This window comes from Antechinus flavipes, chromosome 3 (assembly GCF_016432865.1).
Source record: "Antechinus flavipes isolate AdamAnt ecotype Samford, QLD, Australia chromosome 3, AdamAnt_v2, whole genome shotgun sequence".
In the NCBI taxonomy this organism is placed as follows: domain Eukaryota; kingdom Metazoa; phylum Chordata; class Mammalia; order Dasyuromorphia; family Dasyuridae; genus Antechinus; species Antechinus flavipes.
The window spans coordinates 466,498,369-466,522,383 of NC_067400.1; the positions used below are offsets into that span (position 1 = coordinate 466,498,369).

Here is a 24,015-nt window from a genome sequence, read left to right on the forward strand (position 1 = left end):
GAGCTTGGCTCGACTGGCCTAAAGCCGTTATAAAGGTCCCGTAGGCTCCAGGGTCCCTCTCCGCCCCCACGCCCCTCACTCACTCACCCCTTCGGTCTTCACGTCCAGGATCTTCTCCACCTCGAACACATCTTCTTCGTCTTCCTCGCTCTCCCCCACAGTCTCGGCCGCCCGCACGACGTCGTCCTTCTCCAGGCCTCCCGCTTCTTCTCCCACTCCTCCTGACGCATCCTCGCTACAGCTATCCGAACCTGAAGCGGCGGCAGCAGCGACACTGACAGCGCCCCCGCCCGCACTAGCCAGAGCCGCCATGATGTAGGAATTTCAAACCGACTGAGGAAAAGTGGCTGCGACACACGCCTCTCCGGGGTGTCTCGCGGGGCAGGGGCCGTCACCAATTGGCTTTGACGGCCGAGCCACGCCATAGCGAAAGAGCACCAATGGGAAAGACTCTAACGCCCTGGAGGAGGTAATTCTCCAGAGCCAATCATCGTGCACGCTGATGGAACGGGGGCGGGTCCGACTGCGAAACTCCGGAGAGGAAGGCGGAGTCACGAGGACCACATGGGGAAAGCGGGAGGGGTTGATGGCCAACTGGGCGGAGGAGAAAGCGAATAAGTGTAGGGCTAATCAATTGGGAAGAATAAGCCAGCCCTAAAGTTCTTTTAAGGAAAGGCTGAGGGGAAAGAAAGAAGACAGGCTTTTTCTATGGAAGAAGGGAGTCCCCAGTTGAGAGGGGCTGGGTTGAAGATGGGTCGCTTTGGGGAGAAAGAGGCTGAACAGAGCGGGTACCCAAGTGTGTGGTGAAGTTTGAGGTAGCTTTGCTTCGGACCCAAAGGGCAAGAGGAAGCGCTGCTAACTAAGGGGCGGGACTGGTGCGCTGTCGTCACAGCTAGGAGGGGCTAGAAGGGTCTATACAGGGCTATGGGGCGGGGCTAACTTCGCCTCGAAGGTCCTTAGGTTTTAGGGATGTGGTAGACAGTTTGGGGGTGTGGTCTCCCTAGCCAGAGTTTCTGAGATCTCGTCTCTCCTTCCTGGCCTGCCTGTTGTATGGACAGTTCTTCCCCACCCCCCCACCTGTGTTTCCCCCCAGGAACAGCAGTCCTCTACCTATGTTAGCGCTTCTCTGTGGATCATACCCAGGAAACTTGAACTTAAAACATTTCATCCTCTTTTCTAAGTTCTTAGGACACTCTGAACGTCCGGCCCACTTCGAACTCTTTCAGTCCTCTGATCCCACACTTTATCCTGAATTCTTAAAGCAGCAAGATGACCCGAGAAGCAAGGCCCCTTGCCTATTTCAGAGAGCATAGCTTGGGACAAAAGTAGAACTTGTGAATGAGATCAGAATTAGCTTTGGCTGAATCACTGCGGTTTATATTCATTTCTCACAGGTGTAAACAAAATCATTTAGATAAATCATTAAAATGGTGATATTGTCCAGCGGTAGTCAATGGGAGGAGAAAGGTGGTTGGGAAGAGGTATTTTTGTTATTGTTTATAACCTTCACTTGATTAGACCTTTCAGGAAAAATGGTAGCAATTAATTGAGAATTGGCAGAGTGATAAAGGCAGAGATTAGATACAACAAAGATGTATTTATTGCTCACTTAGGGAGAAGAGATGGTGTGATTTGCCCTCAGTGGACCAGTTCATATAACTAAATGCAGTCAATCAACAAACCTGAAGTGCCCTTCTACGTGCCAATCATCAGGGGATAAACTCTGGGAATACAAAGAAAGCAAAGTCCTTGCTCTCCAGGAGCTCACAGTCTATAATGGGGAGAGATAACATGAAAACAACTTACATACAAACAAGATACAGAATAATAGAGGGAAACATTATTATTAAGAGGGTTTTATTTCCTTCCTATCCAGGATGAATATATATATATATCACATAGCAAGTAAAATCACTTATCCAAATCAATAATCCAAGTCAATAATAAAACAGAATTCAGAGGAAATATACATAGAAGAATATATATACCATACAATACAGAAAATGAATGAGATCTCCCTTTGGAACTGAGATATGAATATCAACAAAACGTCCTAGATTGCACTGAAGAGAAAATTCCTTGAAGCCTCTAATTCTACATGTCAATGTTTTTCCAAAGTCTTTCTCTTTATGGATTGGAGAGAGATTGGAATGGCATTTCTACTCTGTTGAAGATAGCAGCTGGAAGAGCCCAAATCTCTCTTTTCTCTAATTCTAACCATAACTCTGACACAGGTACACAGCACTAAATAATCAAACTCTTCAAATTAGCAAGTCTTATACATGGTCATTTGAACCAAGGATTAGACAAGAAAGACAGGGATCACTTACTCTCTGACTTCTGAACCACTTTCCTTTCCACTACAAATTGCAATCTAGGGGGTAAGATCAAATGTATATAATCCACAATTCAAAAACTATTTGCAGAAGTTGCTCCTTATTGGTATAATTTGATTTCTTGATGCTCCAGGCCTGAAGAAGGTAGAGCTTTTGTCAAGCTTGAGAGGAAAAACATAGTTTGATCTTGTGGATTCTAGCTTCAGTCTCTGAAAAAACATTGTCTTGGGAAAGAAGCTGACATTTTAAGAAACAAGCTCTTCAATCATGTCCCTATCCCCTTGCTTACTATAGAGACTTAGGGAAATTTCCCTTGGATAAGATCAGAGACTCTCTGGATTGAGCCAAAATATCTTGCTCCCAATAAAAGAACTTTACTCTGTGTATTTTCAGCTGTATTACTTCTTTGGTTTCGATTTGCTATTGGTTTGGATAAATAGATTGATTTGTCATTGGCTAAATATATTCTTTGTAGCATTTGGTGGGAAGGGTGCCAAGTTTGGCAATGTGGCCTAGAGCACTCCTTCCCCAGTGGGATTAGGAGTTCAAGCAGAACATAAAAATTATTACCTCTACTCTTATATAACAGGGCACATAAAATTCCAACTCGGAATCCTTTCTCTGAGGAAAGCAGAGGGAGTAACCCCTGCTTCTAGTCCTAGCAAAAATCTCAAAATAGCTTTCTGAGAAGGGTGGGTAGAAGAGAGCCTAGGGATAATCTGTTTATGCCTCCCTGTGAATTGCATCTAGACAGTTCCGGATGGATACACAAAACCTACATGGGAAACACATATCACCTCTTTACAAAACAGAACAAGTGCACGAGGCACAGAGAGTCCTAGGGCAGAGTCATTATAACTTTTTAGGACCTGCCAGATCTAGGTACTGCTACCATAACCTCTGAGAACTCCATGTCCTCTGAGACCCTAGAGTAATATTTTAATAGAAGCAGTACAGAATAAATGCTTGAAAACCATCCTTAATTATATGAAAAGAACCGCCAGGAAGATAATAGCAAAAGTGCACAGCAGACAACAAAAGAAAATCTACAAGGAAGCAAAGAAAAGATGGATAGTTCCGAATACAATGTCTTCTATTGCCATATATGCTTTTGTAAAATGTAAATTTATTGTTACATATTTTGAATCTTTATGTTCTGCTGTGCACATGACAATGTTTTTTCTTTTTTGCTTTTCTATTTTCTAATTGAGTTTTTAAAAGTTAAAATAAAAAATATTTAAAAGGATAATAATATGTATAAAATACTTTCAGGCTTCCAAAGCATTTTGTAAGTTATCTCATTTAAGATACTAGTTTCTTGATGCCCTTAAAGACATCAACAAATTCTAAAAAGTAATGAATAGCAGCAACTCTTTTAAAAGTTTGTAGGAGAAAGTGTTCAAAAAATGAACAAAAAGGGTCCAATGCAGTGAAATACTGTTAATTAAGATAAGGGGGGATAATTAAGACAAAATAAAAATACTCAACAGAAAGCTGGACCTCAAGATACACTAAAATGGATAATGGGCTATATTAGATATTATAGCTCTAGCCACTTTCCTATTTGCCATCATATAGATTCAAGACACCTAAACATAGAAGTACCAAAGAAAAGTCACTGAATAAATATTAACTTAATGTTAATTAAATAGATCACTGCATCAATCTCATGCCTTAGCCAAGAAACTGTCTCGGTAGAATTAAGAGTTAAATCAGATTTGGGAATAGAAGCAACAGAGAATCCCTTGTTCCCATATCAGTTATTGCATTAAACCGCCAAAAGGAAGATTGACTACAGAAATTTAAGTGATGGGATCTTTACTATACAATAGGGAAAACATTGTGAGGTGCTCACCCATTTCCCCATTTTGTGTTAGATGCAGACAGGAGGGGATTTAAGGTATCCTTTGCTTTATCCCTTTAGGTCAGTTGTTAAGAATATCATCTGTAATCTCTTTGAAGAAATAAGTTTTGTTTGTGAGATCTCTCTCCTCTTTGTTCCCTAGCATTAGAATTAATTTGCCAAAGAATTACTCTTTTGGAGATTTACCACCAAAAGAAGGAATCAAAATGGTTAGGAGAATATGATCAACCTACTTTATTTTGAAAATCTTATAGAGAAAAAGAACTAATGAATGGGCACTCTGAAGGAATTCAAAGATAAATGAAATTAGCCAAAATATCATGACACAAAATTAAGAACTGAATATATCTAAGAAGTCTCAGGTTAAGCTGTTGATGAGATTCAACAATTGGAAATGCTCTAAATCATTATTGATTAGAGAAATGCAAATTAAAATAACTCTAAGGTGACACCACTTCACACTTCTTACATTGACTGAGATGGAAGGAAAAGATAATAAATGTTGGAGGGGATGTGGGAAAACCTGAATACTAATGTATTGTTGGTGGAATTGTGAACTGATCCAACCATTCTGGAGAGCAATTTGGAACTATGTCCAAAGATCTATCAAACTGTGCATATCCTTTGATCCAGCAGTGTCTCTTTTGGGGTTGTATCCCAAAGAAACCATATGAAAAAGGGGGAAAGGGATTCATATGTGCAAAGCCCTTTTTGTAGTGGCAAGGAACTGGAAAGTTGCCCATCAGTTGTAGAATGACTTAACAAATTATATAGTACACAAATGTAATGGAATATTATTGTTCCATAAGAAATGATGAACAAGCTGATTTTAGGAAAAAACTGGACTCTCATGAATTGATTCTAAATAAAGGGAACAGAACCAAGAGAACTTTATAAATAGCAACAATATGACCAACTGTGATGGACTTGGCTTTTTTTTTTTTTTAAAACAATGAAGTGATTTGTGGCAATTTCAAAGTGATGGGAAAAGCCATCAGCATCCAGAAAAAAAACTAAGGGGACTGAATGTGGATCAAAGCATAATATTTTTACCTTTTTGTGGTTATTTGTTTGTTTTTTCTCATTTTCCCCCCCTTTGCTCTGATTTTTCTTGCAAATGACAAATATGGAAATATGGAGGGTTGCATCTAGTATACTTATTTTTTAATACACATTACTTTATGAATCATGTTAGGAGAGAAAAAATCAGGACAAAAGGGAAAAACTATGGAGAGAGTAAAAAAAAAAAACACAGAAGAAAGAAGTGAACATAATAAGTACTGATTTACATTCAGTCGCATTTCTTTTTCTGGATGCAGATGGCATTTTCTGTCCAAAGTCTATTGGGATTGCTTTGGATCACTAAACCACTGAGAAGAATCAAGACTTTCATAGCTTATCATTGCACATTCTTGCTGTTATTGTGTATAATGTATTCTTGGTTCTGCTTGTTTTGTTCAGAATAAGTTCATGTAACTCTTTCCAGGCCTTTCTAAAATCAGCTTGGTCATCTTTTTTTTTTTTAATAAAACAATAATATTTCATTATCTTCATATACCACAACTTGTTCTGTCATTCCCCAATTGATGGGCATCTACTCATTTTCCAATTCTTTGTTACTACAAAAAAAGCTGCTACAAACATTTTTTGCATATGTGGGTCCTTTTCCCTCTGGAAATACATTTAGAATAATTATACATGTTTAACCTATATTGAATTGCTTGCTGTCTAGGGGAGGAGGGAAGGAGAAACATTTGTAAAACAAAGTTTTGCAAAGGTGACTGTTAAAAACTATCTTTGCATATATTTGGAAAAGTAAAAAAACTATTTAAATCATTGGACTCCTTGAAATCCATGACTCCCACAAAAAAAATCCTGAAAATTATGTTTCAAGAAATAAGAAATGAAAACTATTCAAATGTACTATAAGTAAAGATAGACTCCACAATATACTTCATGAAAGAAATCCTTAAAGAAAATGTCCCAGTAATGTCATAGCCAAAATCTAAAGCTCTCAAGTAAAGATAAAACACTATAAGCATACGGAAACCACAGTTATGTTCACATAAGACCTGAAAGTTTCTACCACAAAAATGAGGAAATATTGAGTGTAATATTCGAAAAAGTAAAAGAGAATAATTTTACCCTGCAAAGCTGAATATAAACAAGGGGAAAAGATGGATCTTTAATGGAGTCCAATGATTTAAATAGTTTTTTATTTTTCCAAATACATGCAAAGATAGTTTTTAAGCCTATTTTTATATTGTTTCTCCAATTAGGACTTGAATTCCTACAGAGTAGAGTTTGCTTTTTATGGTGCTTGTTATCATTTATCTTTTTTTTGTATTTCCTGCATTTAGTACAGTTTCTGGCACATAGTAGGCACTTGATAGTTCTTGATGAAAGAAATGATTATTTCTCTCTTATATTTCTATCTAATTATTGAATCAGGAGCAAATATTTTCCTCTTTTCTACCTCCTCATCCAGAAATCAACCAGTATGGGAAATCTCTCTCAAAATCTTAACCAGACTCAAGATCTGAAACAAAATCAATAAAAGAAATTCTAATTTTAGGCTAATGAATGGATCCTGCTCATGCTATTTACTCAGATCTGGGAAAATGTGAATTTTGTCAAACAGGTGATAGGGAAATTGATATCTCTTTAACCAAGACTGTATGATCCAAGCCACATACCCCAAAGACCCTTATTTTAATATAATCTACCTTCCATTAAATTTTCATTCTCATTATCTGTTGGATTGACCAATCCAAGTTGATTTTCACCTTTAGATGCATCCCTTTATTGATTGTTTTCTACCTATGTTCAATAAAACTGATTTATCCAGAAATTCTGTCTCTTGGGATTTTTAAAATGTCACAATGATTTGACTAGACCATCTAAAATGTACAAAGGAAGACGGAACCCACATATGCATACATATACAGTTGGGTGTAGAAATGAACTCAAACTCAACAAGGGAAAAAAAAAATTGAGGATGAACTGAGAGGAAAAGGAAGAAGGAAAACACCAGAGAGGGAATAGCTGCAAGCAAAACAAACTTCCTGTTCCTGGAAGGAAATTAAAAGGGAAAAAAAGGAATAACTAGAATGTAAGAGGGTACCCATCAATTGGGAAATGGCAGAAAAAATTGTAATATATGATATTATTGAATATTGTTGTTTTATAGGAAATGACAAAACATGATTTTAAAAAATCCTGAGTAGTATGAACTGATAGTGAAGGCAGACCAATTGATACAAGGACAACTTTATAAAGTAAAATAACTTTGAAAAATTTAATAATTCTGGTCAATCCAAGGATCAACTATGTCCAAACAGCCTATGATGAGGCATGTTACCAATGTATTAATGGACACAAAAAAGTATGTTTAAAATTTTTTTCTTTGTTATTTAGTTCTACCCTGTGAATTTAAAAGTTTTATTAAAACATTTATTTTATTTTTTCAATCTGTGTATTATTTTTTTATTGTTGTTGAGAGTTGTGGATTTTTTTTCAGCTTCCTCCATAAAATGGGAGTAGTAATACTTGTAGTGCTTACGATGTCATAATTCAATAACTCACTGTCACTGAAAGACAAATTAAATCAAGTGAAAGTACTAAAAAATACTGAAGGCTTAGACTATTTCAAATATAAAGTTTATTATTTTCATTGAATTTATGTACATAGAACGAAAAGTTTTAATTTTATGGTTCTTACTTCTAAATACAATATATTCAATATTTCTTTCCTATCCAGAAAACAATGATTTCCTTTAGATGAATTTAGTGACAACATGAAATGTTTATTTAAGATTAAGCATTCAAGCATTCAAAACAAAGAATTAATCACACCAAAATATCAAAGTAAATTAAATTTCTATATCACAATTATTTCTTTTTTTTATTGCCAACAGATAACATTTGCTTATTATGAAATAGCTTGTTTTATCTAATTTTCAAATGCCTGGCTTATGTACTGAATATAATCATAACTTAAATCATATTTTAATCAGTTTCTATTCAATTTAAGTACTTTACAAATTGAAACATGAAAAATCAAATACAATTTGACAAACTTTAGCCTTGATTATAATTAAAAACTTTGTGAAGAGGAGATCTGGTACTTATTGGTTGAATTCCCAACAGCTGTTTAGTGGCAGAATCCCAGTCTTTACCCAATTCAAGCCTAGAGCAAAGAGATGGATATTGTGCTTCTGTTCTTCTTACCCATTCCACTGCTTTCTTTACTGAATCAAAAAAAATCCAGGACCTGCCACAGGATCTAATAAAAAATGGAACTGTTAAATCTCAAAATATGGCTATATAAGAAACCAAGCTTGTGGTTTAAACATTTTATATTAGAAGAAATTTTATCATCAATGAAAAAATTGAGAGTACTATTTTTACAATTAAGAACTGAAACAAACAACTAAATTGTTTTGCCTGTCCTTCAAATCCTTTCATAATAACAATATACTTATACATTTTGTCCTTGTCTCTGCCATAACTCTTATTCTCACATCTGTCTAACTGCTCAGAATAAATTTCTAAGGTCTTTACATTTCCCCATATCCAGCCATCTTTCAAGGTCATATTTAAATAACAATTTCTCTGTTAATTCTTCACAGACTGTTCTAGCCCATATTGACCTTTTCCTTTAATTCATATTGCATTTATAACCAGTATAACAAGTTAGCACTTAATTAAAGATGGTTTATATTAGAGAAAAAATAGAGATCTGTGAAGAATGCCAAGGATTTCCTTCAAGAATAGATTTTGAAAGTTTGCTTTGTTTTGGGCAAGGCTTAGGGCTCATGAGTAATTTAAGAATGTTAAACTTTTCTATTCTTTCTTTTTTTCTATCTATCTATATTGCAGTGCTTTATACTTTGCAACCTACATAAAGTTCTAATTACTATCTCATTGTGGTATAGAATTGAGCCCAAAAGTCTTGAAATCTAATAAAGCTGATTTTACCATATGTAGTTCAAGAACAGACACTATCTACTCTAAAGACTAATCTAAATATAGAGAGATTTATCATCTCTTAGAGGATGGCCATATAATGATCACATTCTCTGGCAACCTATGAAATAGAAACATTTCAAAACTTCATTTCATTGATAAAATATTCCCTCCAAGATTCCTGCTATAACAGAGAACTGATAGACAAATTAAATCAGGAGTTATAATAAAGCATCTAGCTGCCTTTGATGAAATCAAGTCACCTAACTCAGATGAACTCTATCCTGGGGTCTTAAAAGAACTGGCAGATGTAATTGCTGAGCTTCTATTGAAATATTTGAAAGAACACAGAAATCAAGAGAGGTACCACAAAATTAGAAAAGGGAAAATATCTTGATTTTCAAAAAACGGAAGCCAATAGAGTCTACAAACTCTGGGCCAAACTCAAGTTTGACATCTGTTCCTTAGAAAATTCTAAAATGGATTCTCCAAGAAATTGTTGGTGAACATTTAGAAGGAAACTTAACAGTCACAACAGACTGATCTCATTTCCTTTTTTGATGGATTACTATACTAGTAGATGAGGGAGATTCCATGGGCATAATGTATTAGATTTTAGCACCACTTTACTTTCCCCTGACACAATTGAGGTTAAGTGACTTTCCCAGGGTCACAAAGCCAGGAAGTGTTAAGTGTCTGAGACTAGATTTGAACTCAAGTCCTTCGGACTCCAGTGCTGGTGCTCTATCCACTGCACCACCTAGCTGCCGCTAGCACCACTTTTGATAAAAAGAATCTCATACTTTTTTGGTAGAGAAGATGGGACTAAACAATAATTCGATCAGAAAGATTAAAAAACTTCTCACATGGTCTGACCCCAAGAATAGTTATTAGTGGTTGGAAATGGAATACCCTGCTGTATTTGGCTTATGCTGTTTAACATTTCTATCAAGATGGCTCAAAGTTTGGTGGAATAGCTAACACAATAGATAACAATAACCAGTGTCTAGGGCTAGAGTACTGGACTGAATCTATCTGATGATGAAATTCAAAAGGGATAAACTTCAAGTTTTGCTCTTGAGAACAAAAATCATTTCCACAAATATAAATTGGAGAAGGCATAGTTCTACATAGCAAGAATAATAATTACAGAGCATTTCCTTTCCCTGCCCCCACACCTGGATCATTGTTGTTTGTTGTTCAATTATGTCCAATTCTTTGTGACTCCATTTGGGGTTTTCTTGGAAAAGATAGCTTCTATTAAAGATAAGAAAACTTGAGGCAAAGTTAAGTGATTTGCTCAGAATCATACAGCTAGTAAGTGTTTAAGGCCATATTTGAATTAGCAGCTTGAATCAGAAATATTCTGCACTCTATCCACTGAGCCATTTAGCTGCTTCAACCCGGATCATCCTCTCCCACAAATGAATACAGAGTCCAGAAATAGAGAGGTGCCTTATAGTATTAAAGGACATGTGATGTGATCAAGACAACTCAGAACTCAGGAGGAACCTGATGCTTCTTCTCTCTCCTCGTCTCATGAAGATCACTGAACCATGGTGTAGTATGAGTGGGGAAGAAGTTGGATAGGATCCATCTAGGACACAGAACTTCAGCGGGATAGCAATCTCCATGGGGCTTGCTCCTCTAGCATGCTGCATCTCTGCTGGAAGAGTCAATGCACTAAACTCCCTGGCTTAGTTACAGATAGCTCTCATTTCTACCACTCCGGTTTGCCTGAGTGCCACTGTCTGAGATCCTCAGCTGAAAACTGACTGAAGCCTTTCTGATTCTGCTACTTTTGGGTCTCACTCCTCACTTTGCTTTCATTTCGCAGGAGAGAAGGGAAAGCTTCTCTTATTCTTCTTGTTTCAGAGCTCAGTTTCTTTGGTGAAGGACTTTGCCATACCTAAAGGTAATCTGCACATTATATTCCCCAGACTTCTAGATCTATGCAAATGAATGGCAGGTAATGATTTCCCAGGTTTTTTGGTTCTGGATTCATTGCCAATTCCAGGCTTTTCACTAACCATCTCTGGTTCCGTCAAAAGTGTAGAATGTTTTATTTGCACTTGAAAAGGGCCTCAATCATTTTTTCCCCATCTCTATCTTTGCCATATAAGACTTTAAATTTAGCTGAAATCTAAAAAATAATGATTTATGTTTTATGATATTCTGGACATAGTCCTACAATATAGGACATAGGAATTTACCTCTATATAATCTTAGAAGAATAGCTAATTCTATATTGCTTTAATATTGCTTTTGCAAAGTATTTTACAGACATCACATTTGATTCTCATCATAATCCCGTGAAAGGTTACGTGACTTATGTTCCTAAAGCATACTGAGTATCAGAGATGGGATTTTAACACAGATCTCTGCTTACCATGCTACTTTCAATGTCAAGTAATAACATTAGACTATAAGAAAAATGTTTCACCTACTTAAGAAGAAAAGCTGATTCCAAGGATCATATAAGTACTCACTTACATAGTATATGCAATAGGGCAAGAGGAAGTGCCAATTCTCCATCCTTTATTCAAATACATTTCCAAAAGATCTCTACTTGCCAATATTTATTGACCTAATCATTCTTACTACATCTGCTGCATGTCCTTGAAAGCAATACACTTGATTATTTTAAAATATTACATAATTCAGATTGGCTTTTCTTCAATCATTTTTTAAAAATTGAGCATCTTATTCATTTAGAGAGGTTAAAAAGGATGTGAACTAAAAAAAAGGTTACTTGGTTTGCCAATTAGGAAGTCAATAGTACCTTTTGACAAAGCAATTTCTGCAGAGTGGTGATAACAGAAATCACATTATAAGGAGGTTGAGGAATGAATAGGATGTAAGGAAGTAAATACATCAAATGAAGGCAACTCAAAAAGCTTCAGCATGACAGCAGGAAGGGAGAAAGGAGGATGTCTAGGGGGTGGTGCAAGGTTTTTTTTTTTTTTTTTAAGATTGTGATAAGTACTTACTAAATTCTATGAGTTAGACAGAAGCAGTTTGTGAGTCTTATTTTAATAACATCTTATGCTTAGAGGTTGAAAAAAGTTAGAGGGGCTAGAAGTAGAGAGACCGAGATGCAATCATTTGTTGAAAAACCTGTGTAGTGGACAAACTGTAGTATCACGGATTTAGGGATCATCTAGTTCAGAAGTGTCAGAAAAAGGAAAGAAAGGGGACAAATGTATCTTAGTCAGCAGTGTATTTGCTTCTCCCAGCCATCAATCTGGTGATTAACCATAGTAATATATATCTTTGGGAGGCAAGATTTGAAATCCCTGTCTATTAGATATCTTTATGTGCTTAGAATTGTAGAAAGGCTTCTGAAAGCTTCAACTAATTAGTGTTTAAATATAAAATTGAGTTGCTTCTTGAGAGTAGGGATTATTTCATTCTTAGTATTTGTATTTCTAGCATCTAGCAGGATTCCTGGCTCATAGCAGGCATTTAATAAATGCCTGTTGGTTAATTGATTACTCCATTACTCTAAAGCATACCTGTAAGCAGCTGAGTCATCTAGTTTCAACAGTGACTTGACTGTGATCCCTTCTAGTTCCAACTTGGTTCGAATGAGCTGTAGCACTAGAAAGGTGGCAATCAGCTGTAATACATTTTCTTTTCCTTTGGAACCTAAAAGTATTCACAGTTATTACCAATTGAGAACATTAATGACACTAAAAATGTGAAGACATAATAGTAGATCATGAGACAATATGCAGAACAACACTCTGAAGAAACAATTTTCTGCAGAATACAATAATTTAATGTCTTTAATAAAAAGAATATGCAAAAGTGATACTCACTATGTTATATTACCACTAAGGCAGCTAAGCTCAGGCTATTTGGCCAAATTCAAACATTGATTATAGACCTGCTGATGGGCTTTTTGTTGGCTGTAGACAATCTAGTTAAGTTCAGAGATTCTCAATGTTCAAAAGGTGGCTGCAGTTGATGGTGAGTTTTTTTTGGCCATAGTAATTCAAAACTGAATATTAAGGAGGAATGATTTCAATCTCCTTTTGTATAAGACTACCAAACCAATTAAATCATAGATCATTAAAAGTAAGTTCTAGAAATACCTGAGATCACATATGTATGGTGGTGAAGGAGCATTGAGTAATCAATCATTCTTTCTGCTAATGAAGAAAGTTTTATTCAAACACCTAGGCTTGATCTCAAAATTACATGTTCAAAGGTGCTTTTTAAAAAAATTGTAATGTTTTAATTTTTCAGCTTTTGTTTTAAGCAAGAATGTCATTATGTGCTAGTTACTTTAGCAGTCTACCCACTCAGTTTTAAAAAATTTTTATTAAAGCTTTTTATTTTCAAATCATATACATGGATAATTTTTCAACAATGACTCTTGCAAAACCTTGTGTTCCAAATTTTCTTCTCTTCCTCCTACCTCCTTCCCTAAAATGGCAAGTAATCAAATATATGTTAAACATGTTTAAAATATATGTATTTTATCCATATTCAATATATGTATCCAATATATGTATACATATTTATACAATTACCATGCTGCGCAAGAAAAATCAGATCAAAAAGGAAAAAAATGAGAAACAAAACAAAATGCATCAAAGTGTTTCTTAAACTTTTTGTAGTTTAAACTAAAGAAATATTCACTTTATATCAAAACAAGATTTACTTATAGTAGAGACTTTACTTATAGTAAAATCTTAAAAAATTGTTTTCTAAAATGCCTACTTGTTAATTTTTTTCACTTTATCTTTCTTGCTTTTTTGTAACATGTTTAATCTAGAAATATGTTACACATGATTTTATTTGTATAATTAAGATATCGCTTGCCTTTTCAATAGGTGGAGGAGGAGCTAGGAGACAATTCAGAGCTCAAAAAAACCCCAAAACACTTTTTGAAGGAGAACTAGAAATTAAGTGTTTGCCCATCAATTGGAGAATGGCTGAATAAGTTATGGTATACGTATACCATAATACGAACATAACATTCATATTATGGAATATTATTGTTCTATCGGAAACTATCAGCAGGATGATTTCCGAGAGACTTGCAAAGCTTACATGAACTGATGCTACGTGATATGAATAGAACTAAGAGAATACTGTACACAGCAACAAGATTATGTGATGATCAACTGTGATGAACATGGCTCTTTTCAACAATGAGGTAATTCAGTCCAATTCCAATAGGCTTGTGATGGAAAGAGCCATCTGCACCCAGAGAGGATTGTGGGAATTGAAATGTGAATCACACCACAGTATTTTCACCATTTTTTATTGTTGTTAGCTTGCTTTTTCTTTCTCATTTTTTTTCATTTTTGATCTGATTTTTCTTATGCAGCACGATAAATGTGGAATTATGTATAGAAGGAGTGCACATGTTTTAACATATATTGGATTACTTTTCCAATGGAGGAAGATTGGGAGAAGAGAGGGAGAAAAATTTGGAATAAAATGTTTTGCAAGGATGAATGTTGAAAACTATTTTTGCATCTATTTTGAAAATAAAAAGATATTAAAATAATAATTTTAACAACTTTAATAATAATAATAATAATAATAAATAAAATACCTACTTCTCCAAAATAGTATTCAAAGTCATGATTAGTATCTTTTATAAAACAAACTACTGAATATTAAAGCTACTTTGATCTGATTATGAAAAAAAATTCTAAAAGCATAAAGGCTCTTTCATTTCTTCTAAACTCTACACAGCAATCTTGTTACATAGAAATGGACGGGGCTTTTCTAATCATTATGTTTTTTAATTCCCTAACCAGATGCTTCCATAGGATCAATGAAAAGGAAGAATAAAGAGTTCATAGTTAAATATGGCACCTCAGTATGGAAATGATGGAGAGAAGGATTAAGTATTATTTCTCTACTGTTTACTTTAGAGAGAGATGACTAGCTAGGAGAGTCTAAAATCTGTTCCTTCTACGATGCAGTTAAAATGGCCTCCCTGTATTTCTACAGATAACAACATTCTAATCTTCTGTCTCTGCCTCTGACCAACCTGTCCCTTGTGCCAAAAAATGCACCACTTAGTAGAATTTGTCATTTTCTTTAAAGCTCAGACCCTTCCTTATTTCTCTCCTGGTTACTATTAATTACCTTACTTTTATATTAATATATGTACATATTGTCTCCTTCAATGAAATTTGAATTCCATGAAGACAGAGACCATTTCCCCTTTGTATTTTCAGCGCCTAGCCCAGTGCACTTAAGTGTCCCTCATGCCTGCATGTGCATGTTATCTATCCCATTAGAACATGTACTCCTTGAGAGTATGGATTGTTTATTGCCTTTGTATTCTTGGTGCCTAGAACAGAGCCTGCCACACAGTAGCTACTTAATAAATGTAAGTTATTGTTATTTGGTTGTTTCTTTTCCCGAACTAAAAATACAGACAACTATGGTTTCTGAAACTCATATTAGTCCAATTGGTCTGACAAAGGGTCTTTTTTCTCTTTTGTGAATAGCATAAAATATTTGAAATTGGGAAAGTTCCAGAAAACTCAGGAGGTATAGTCACCAAATCCATGAGACAGCTCATAGGAATGAGGTGATAGGCAGAAGAAAATATGGAACAAATAAAGAGAGAAAATTAGACAATGGAGAAAAAGACAAGGTAGATATTGTGGAATGGCAATGAAGTCTAAGGGAGTAAGGGAATAGCTAATAAAATGAACCAAGCAGGGGCAACAGAGGAAAAGGAGCTTTTCCTGATAATGTCTACATTTTCATAATGTTGTTCAATTTTTGGCCATAATGACTACAACAATATAAACATAGAGAGTATTAAATGAAAGCAGATACTATAATTATATTGACCAGTCTTGGTAAAGTGTTTTGGAAGTGTCTCAATATCTACATGAAGGAGGAAATAAAGACAGTAGGAAATATTTCACAGTGTCAGATGCTGTGCTGGATTTTGCTTAATTTTTTTTTTTTTTTTGAGGGGGAAGGGATAGGTTGGAATGGAATGGAGTAGTGCATGCACTAGAATGACTTATGTAAAAAGAAAACAAAACAAAAAAAAAATGAGGAGACAACTAGCTAAGGATAAAGAGAAATGGCACTGCCAACTTCTCCTCTGACCCCTACTTCTTATATTAAGTTCTGGGTTAAATTGTGATCAAAATAAAGAGCCCATGGCATTGATAGTTTGATTTTATTAGTAAGCATTTGGCATAATAACTAATAATAATAGCATTTATATATAATTTTAAGATTTGTAGATCACTTTTTATACATTATTTTGCTCAATCTTCACAACAATCTTGTGATGTGCAATGATTATCTCCATTTGATAGATGAGGAAACTGAAAGTGAAAAAAGTTAAATAATTTGGCCATGGTCAACATAGTTAAGTAAGTGTCTGAAGTAGGATCTGAACTCAGGTCAGTGTGCTATCCACCATGAGACAGAAAAATTTTGGTGGATAGGCATCGTGATGAACATGAGGGTGTTAGCAACAAGTAAAAGGCTGAGTTGAGCTCTAGGCTGTTTACTGGAGACAAAGCTCAGGGATTCAAGGTTAACTCAGTACTTAATGTACTACCTTAAATCATAAGGTATCTGGACTAGACTATGAGATAGAAAAGCTGATGGCAGGTAAAACTCAAAGAAACTTTCAGCAGCATGGCTGGTTCTGGGATTCATATAGTCTCAGAATCTCAGTGTTGAAAGTACCATAATATTCATTTGGTCCAACACATGCCTAACTAGATATATCTTCAGTAACAGTCTAGAGAAATAATGATTGAAACTCCATTTGAACACCTTCAATGATGGCAAACTCATTTCCCTTCAAAGGCAATCCATTTCAGTTCTGGAAAACCCTGATTGTTAGGAAGATTTTCATCTTATATAAAGTCTAAATTTGACTGATTGCAACTTCTATCTTGTCTTCTGACACCAAATAGAATAGACTTAATCTATCTTCAAATTCATATCTTTTCTAATACTAGAAGAGAAGTTAGGTGGCACAGTTGATAGAGCATTGGGCTTTAAGTCAGGAAGACTCCTTTTCCTGAATTCCAATCTGGCCTCAAGACACTTATTGCTGTGTGATCCCTGGCAAATGACTTAACTCTCAGTTTCCTCAACTGTAAAATGAGCTGAAAAAGGAAATGGTAAACCACTTCAGTATCTTTGCCAAGAAAATCCCAAATGAGATCATGAAGAGTTAAACATGGCTAAAAATAACTCAACAACAACAAATATTTGAAGATAGTTATCACATTCTTCCTAAATGTTCTCTTTACTGGGGTAAATATCCTGTTTCATTAATTGATAATAGTCACACAGTCTCTGGTCTTGGAATCATTCTAGCCACCCTCTGCAAAACATACTCCAGACCCCAAACTCTGGCCCCAAGAACTGAAAATAGCACTCTATTTATATTCTAACCATCTTAATGTATAACAGGACTATCACTTGCTATGTTATCCCATGATCACAATGAGTTCAGGCCCTAATGAAGTCTAGCATAGAGTATTGCAATAGTTTAATTTCTGCATCTCACAACTTCCCTCTCTGATTCATGCTCAACATGTCTGTCAAATTAGTATTACTGAAACAACAGGCTAAACTGCCATTTTTCCTATTCAAAAACTTCAGTGGCTTTCTATTCCTGGGATAATATGCAACTTCCTCAGGCTGGTATTTTCTTTCTTTATAAATGTTTTATTGATGCTTCCCCCTCCTTCTTCTTTCATTATTACTTTTTAGTGTTTTTTTTTTTACCCCACCCCCTTCCTTTCTCTGAGTTCTGGTTAGAACTTAGAGTCAAGTAAACTAATCAACAGCACATTGTCAATTGAACATTTAAAGCACTTTCAATCTAGCTTTAGTCAATCTTTACAGATTTATTCTTCTTTCCTCTATATTCCAACCAAACTGGCTCACTGGCTGTTCTTAGGATTTTTATTCTGGCTATCATCTCTGTACCACAGGCTGCCTTCCTGCCAAAAATATTCTCCTTTGCTTCCTAAGATGCTATCTTCTTTTCAAGGTTCAGCCAAAGTGTCATCTTTTAAATGAAGCCTTTTCTGATGTCATTGTTAATGCTTTCTCTTCTCAAATAATCATCTATTTAATTCTCTATGTCCAAGCTGTAAGCCTTCCCAGTAAACTTGAAGACAGAGATTATTTCATTTTTGTATTGCCACGAGCTAAAAGCATGCTTTGCATAGAAGAGCTTAATTACCTCTTGACCAATCACAAATAGACAAAGTCAGATATCACTGTGGGTTATTACTTCTCAGCATTTCTCCCAAGTAGTGAAATTCAGCCAAAGTCTATATTTAGCCTAGAGACTAGTGGTAGTGGTAGATCTGTCTTTATTAGCATTCTTTTGATCACAGGACCATAGATTTGAATTTGGAAGGGACATCAGAGATCATCTAGTTCCACTGCCTCCTTTTATAATTGAGAGAACTGAAGCCTAGAGAGATGAAAGGATTGCTCAAGGTCACCCAAGCAGTAGGAACAGAGAAAAACTAAACCCAGATCTTCTTAATTCCAAATCCAGCCCTCTTTTCACTGTACTACCTTTCCAGTCCCCAACTGAGGCCTTCAACTTCAAGAGACAAAATTTATATCTTCTACCTAACAATACAACTAGAATATTAACAACATTAATCCTTTAACTAATCTCAAACTATTTTAATATTTAAAGATTTTAAAGGCAAACACAAAAATGCATTTATTCTGAGTGCAGAACACCAAAAAATTCCTTTATAGTTAATATAAATATAACCATTCCTTTTGATGAATACTAGAAAGGAACTGAGTTTACCTAGGGACTGAATGCCTTTTTGCACAAGAAAGGTGTTTAAATCATTCACATTCAATTTTAAAATAAGTCCAAATTCAGGGTTAAGTTTCCAAAAGCCTTCCTGTAAAATTAAGCAGAAAATGAGAATTAGAATTTCATCTCATAATAAAAAAAACTGATGAAATATATATATATGTGTGTATATATATATATATATATGTGCATGTATATATATATATACACACATACATATATATATTTAATTCAATCAAGATTTTTTAAAATGTGTATTCTTACAGTGTTAAAATGGATACGAGTGCAAGAAAACTTATTAATGAAAATATGACCCCAAAGTATAATTTTTTGAATACCACTAAAATTAAAGTTCTCATAGCATTATAAATAGGAAGGTTTTTTTTTAAATGAATCTGGATTTAGGCATATCAACATTTTCAAGTTTAATGTCTAAGTATCCATGTTATATAAATTATTGGAAACTTTTACATGGCCCATATAAACTCTGGGCATTCTGATCTCCATCCAAAGGGAAGGGTTCTTAGTGGTTCAGAGTTAAACAGGCAGAGATACAGATTAAAGATATTTATGCAGGTCTGAACTTCAGAATGTTACTGGTGTGATCAATCACTTATCATTGGTGTTACCAAAAAATTAATAATTATAGCCAAAGAATTAGGTTTTATTACTAGTACAGGAGTTGAATATAGGATGTTCATCTGCTTAGTCTATGATAGGATGAGTTTGTGATTATTACTGCATTTGGAAATATACCTATATTCTAAAGAGATGGTGCATGGAAAAAAAAAATATATGTATACACATGCATGTGTATACAACATATATTTTATATATAATATTTAAGATTGTTCTCATAATAAAGGCTCTATTTGCCTATAGTTCATACTGAAAACCATATATAAATAAAAAACTTACATTTAAAGTTTTTGTCTCTCTCAAAAATAGAAAATATGCCTTATTCCATGGCCTTTTTCACTGATCCAAATTTTCTATAAGAGGTTCAGTAGCAAATCATAGAAAGATGTAGAGGAAAGACAAATACCTCATTCTGAAGATTAAAAACCCTAGACCAAAACACCAAATTCTCTTTAATACTCCTCAACCAATTTTCTCTGGGGGTCACATCAGTCTGATGTTTTTGTATCTGAAAGGTAAAAATAAAGTCTGTAAAAGAGTTCTTTCATGGTAATGATTATATAGATCTTATCCAAGTTTATTTATGCTTCCAAAACATGTTGCTTTACCTTAGCAAGTGATGGAGTAACATCTTGTACTATGGAATTCTTCTCTGCAAATGAGAAAGCTGTAGAGACTATTTCTTTTCTAGTATCTCTGGACAGAGAAAATGGAGGCTGATGGGAACATCGCAGTTGTTCATCATTTTTCATTCCAAAAATACATCCATGATTTGATTCAACACCGTACATTTTTTTTCTAAGCGATGATAAATTCCCATAATCAACATCCGGAGTGGATTCATAACTCTCCTTAAATACTGAAAGTGACTTCTTCATTCTTCCAGGTCTTGGAAACTCAAGTAAATGAGGCCTAGAAATAAATGCAGGAGCCCTAAGAAGAGGAGGAGGAGGAGGAAGAGAAGGAGGAGGGAGAGGAGGAACAGGAGGAGGACAAGGAATAAAAGAAGAGCAAGAAAGAGAAGCAGAAAGAGGAGTTGGACAGGAAAGAGAAGAAGATAAAGGAGGCAGAGGAGGAAGATCAGAATTAGGATAAGGAGCCCCCAAAACATTACCTCCTTGTTGGACTAAAGGAGAAGGAAAAGGAGAGTTTGCAGAAAGAAAACTAGGAGTAGAAAGGGTACTAGTATGTAAGGCAAAGCCTGAACAAGATTGGGAAAAGGAGCAACCACCCGGAAGAGGAGGAGGAGGAGGAACTGAAAAGGAAAGAGTGAAAGAAGTTGCAGAGTCCCAATCCTGTTTTTTATGTTTATTAAATAAAAATGTCATGTCTGAATCTTTCTTAGTTAGATTTAAAGGCCTGGCATGGCCATACTGATCAGAAGCAAGAAGCAGCTTTTGAGATGGAACAGAACAGTTTTCCTCCATAGAAGAATACAATTTTAATTCCTCATCATCCTCTGTGAATAGTCGAATCTCTTTTTCTGGTTTGTAATGGATAATATGTGGTGCTGAATGTTTCCTCACAGAAGTAATGTCTGAAAAAGTATCCCTCAAACCTAACTTAAAAACAGCTTTAACATTTTTCAGCTTCATTCTTCTGTGATGTTTCTGTTGAACCTGTGATATTTCATGAAGGAAAGGGAAAAACAGAACAAAATACAGAATTTCAGTTTTTCAAGTGGTTGAACAACTATGTCCTCTACCAAGGAAAGAATATTTGAGTAAGGTGATTTCCAAAGTCATCTAAATTAAGACAACAGGCAGCAAAAACACAAGGTTCATAAGCTATAAATCAATCCTTTTAATATAACACATGAATAAGACACTAAAGGTTTCCTAAAGATTAGTTAGTCGTTGAATTCTGCCCCTCCTCTGTTTCCTACTTTTCCTTCTAATCTTGGCTGCTTGGTTTTGTTTGTGCAAAACCTTTTAAATTTCATGTAATAAAAATTTTCTATTTTATCTTCTATTATTCTTTCTATTACTTGTTTTGTTATCCATAGATCTAAAATTTTTTCCATACTCACTTAATCTGTTTAGAACACTCTTGAAGGCTAAATCATGTATCCATTTTGAACTCATGTTGGTATATGGTATATAGTGAGAGATGTAGGTCTATGCTTAGTTTCTGTCAGCCTTTTTTCCAATTTTTCCAGCAGTTGAGTTCATAGCCTAATAGCCTGAATCTTTGGGTTTATAAAACATTAATGTGCTGTGGTCATATTTCTGTATATTGTATACCTGATCTATTCCATTGATCAACATATTATCTCTTCCCCAATACCAAATTGCTTTGATGATTACTGATTTGTATTATAGTTTGAGATCTGAATGTTAGGTTTTTTTGCTCCTTTTTTTTTTTTTAAACTTTGATTCCTTTAATATTGTTGACCATTTATTAAGTTCCTTAAGATGAATTAAGTTATTCTTTTTTTTTCCTAGCTCTATAAAATAATTCTTTGGTAGTCTGTTATCCCATTGGTATGACATTACATTGACTCAGTCAATCCCTAAGCAATTAATGTTTTTTCCAGTATTTAGATCTGTCTGTATTTGCATGAAAAGTATCCTATAATTGCTTTCTTATAGTTGTATAATGTGTTCATATAGTTCCTGTGATGTCTCGGCAAGTAGACTCCTAAGTATTTCATTGTCTTTAGATGAAATTTTTCTTTCTATGAATTCCTGTTGGATTCTGTAGGTAATATATAGAAATGGTGATGATTTGTAAAGGTTTATTTTATATCTTACAACTTTGCTAAAGTTCTGAATTGTTTCAACTAATTTTTTAGTTGATTATCTAGAGTTCTTTCAGTAGACCGTTATATGTTCTCCAAGAGTGATAGTTTTGTTTTCTCATTGCCTATTCTTTTTCCTTCAATTTCTTTTTTGTTGCCTTATTGCTATAGATAGAATTTTTAGTATAATATTAATAATGGTGACAATGAACATCCTTGTTTCATACCTGATCTTATACAATAAGCTTGCTCTTGGTTTTAGATTGATACTGTTTATCATTTTGAGAAAAGCCATTATTTCTTTGCTTTCTAATATATTTAATTGGAATGGGTCTTGTATTTTGTCAAAAACTTTTTCAGCTTCTAAGGATAGAAATGTGATATTTTTACTTTTGTTATTAATATAATATTATGATTTTCCTAATATTGAATCAACCCTACATTCTTAGTATAAATCCAAACTAAATGTAATGTATTGATATTTGTAATATATTACTATAATCTTCTCCATAGTATTTTATTTAAAATTTTTCCTTAAATATTAATTAGGGGAATTACTTTCATTCTCTATTTTTGCTCCCTGGGTTAGGTATCAAAACCAAATTTGCATTATTAAAGGAATACTAGGACCCCTTTACTTATTTTTCCTTTACTTATTTATTTACTTATTTTACTTATTTTTTACTTATTTTACTTATTTACTTTATTTACTTATTTATAGTTTATCTAGTATCAGAATATAGAATTGTATTTGTTCAGTAAACATTTGGTAGAATTCACTTTTAAATCCAGCTGATCCTGGGTACTATTTCTTAGGAAGCTCATTTCTAGCTTATTCAGTGCCTTTTTCTAAAAGAAGAGTTATTTAAGTATTCTATTTCTTCTGGTATTCTGGCTATTTTTATAAATATTTATCCATTTTATTTAGATTGTTTATTGGCATATAATTAGGCAAACTAGCTTTTTATAATGTATCTAATTTCATCTTCATTGGTGGCTATCTTCACTTTTTCATTTTTGATACTATACTAGTAATTTGGTTTTCTTCTTTCTTTAAAATATAGATTTCATTTTTTCATAAAACCAATGCTTAGTTTTATTTATTTATTCAAAACTTTTTATTTTCTATTTTATTAATCTCTTCTCTGATTTGTAGGGTTTCTATTTTGGCATTTAATTGTGGATTTTTAATTTGTTCTTTTTCTAGTTTTTTTTAATTGTGTATCCAATTCATTGATCTGCAAGAATTGAGATATATAAAATATTTGCCCCAGGTTCTGCTTTGGCTGCATCCTTCAAATTTTGATATACTATCTTATTGCTGTCACTTTTAAAAATAAAATTATTGTTTCTATGAATTATTCTTTGACTCACTCATTCTTTAGGATAAGAATATTTGATTGCCAATTAATTTTTAATCTAGTCTTCAAAGGTCTTTTACTGAATGGAATTTTTACTGCATTATGATCTGAGAAAGATGTATTTAATATTTATATTTTTCTGCTGTTTTCTGAGATTTTTAATGCTTTACTACAACTTATTTTTGAGTTTTGTGAAGATGCCACATCTACCTGAGAAAAGAAATGTTCCTTTCTATTCCCATTCAATATTCTCCAAAGATCTACCATATCCAGTGTTGCTAAAATTCTAT

The 24,015-nt window shown here is 34.2% G+C and overlaps 2 protein-coding genes across 7 annotated transcripts in view; both read right to left on the bottom strand.

The window, feature by feature from the left end:
* Window positions 1-383, bottom strand: part of MPHOSPH8 (M-phase phosphoprotein 8) — a 56,409-nt gene extending 56,026 nt beyond the window's left edge. The window contains exon 1 of one of the 3 annotated variants that reach the window (XM_051986612.1): window positions 88-382. In XM_051986612.1, coding sequence (XP_051842572.1) covers window positions 88-312 — 225 coding nt within the window. In that variant the 5' untranslated portion in view covers window positions 313-382. Of the gene's footprint in view, window positions 1-87 lie in introns of all 3 variants that reach the window. The other 2 variants (XM_051986611.1, XM_051986613.1) reach the window with 2 other exon arrangements.
* A 7,460-nt stretch (window positions 384-7,843) lies between these two features.
* PARP4 (poly(ADP-ribose) polymerase family member 4) overlaps window positions 7,844-24,015 on the bottom strand; it is a 135,908-nt gene continuing 119,736 nt past the window's right edge. For 2 of the 4 annotated variants that reach the window (XM_051986616.1, XM_051986615.1), the window contains 5 exons: window positions 20,233-21,243; window positions 20,031-20,132; window positions 18,974-19,073; window positions 12,684-12,816; window positions 7,844-8,485 (listed from right to left, as the gene is read on the bottom strand). In XM_051986616.1, coding sequence (XP_051842576.1) covers window positions 8,281-8,485; window positions 12,684-12,816; window positions 18,974-19,073; window positions 20,031-20,132; window positions 20,233-21,243 — 1,551 coding nt within the window. In that variant the 3' untranslated portion in view covers window positions 7,844-8,280. The other 2 variants (XM_051986617.1, XM_051986618.1) reach the window with 2 other exon arrangements.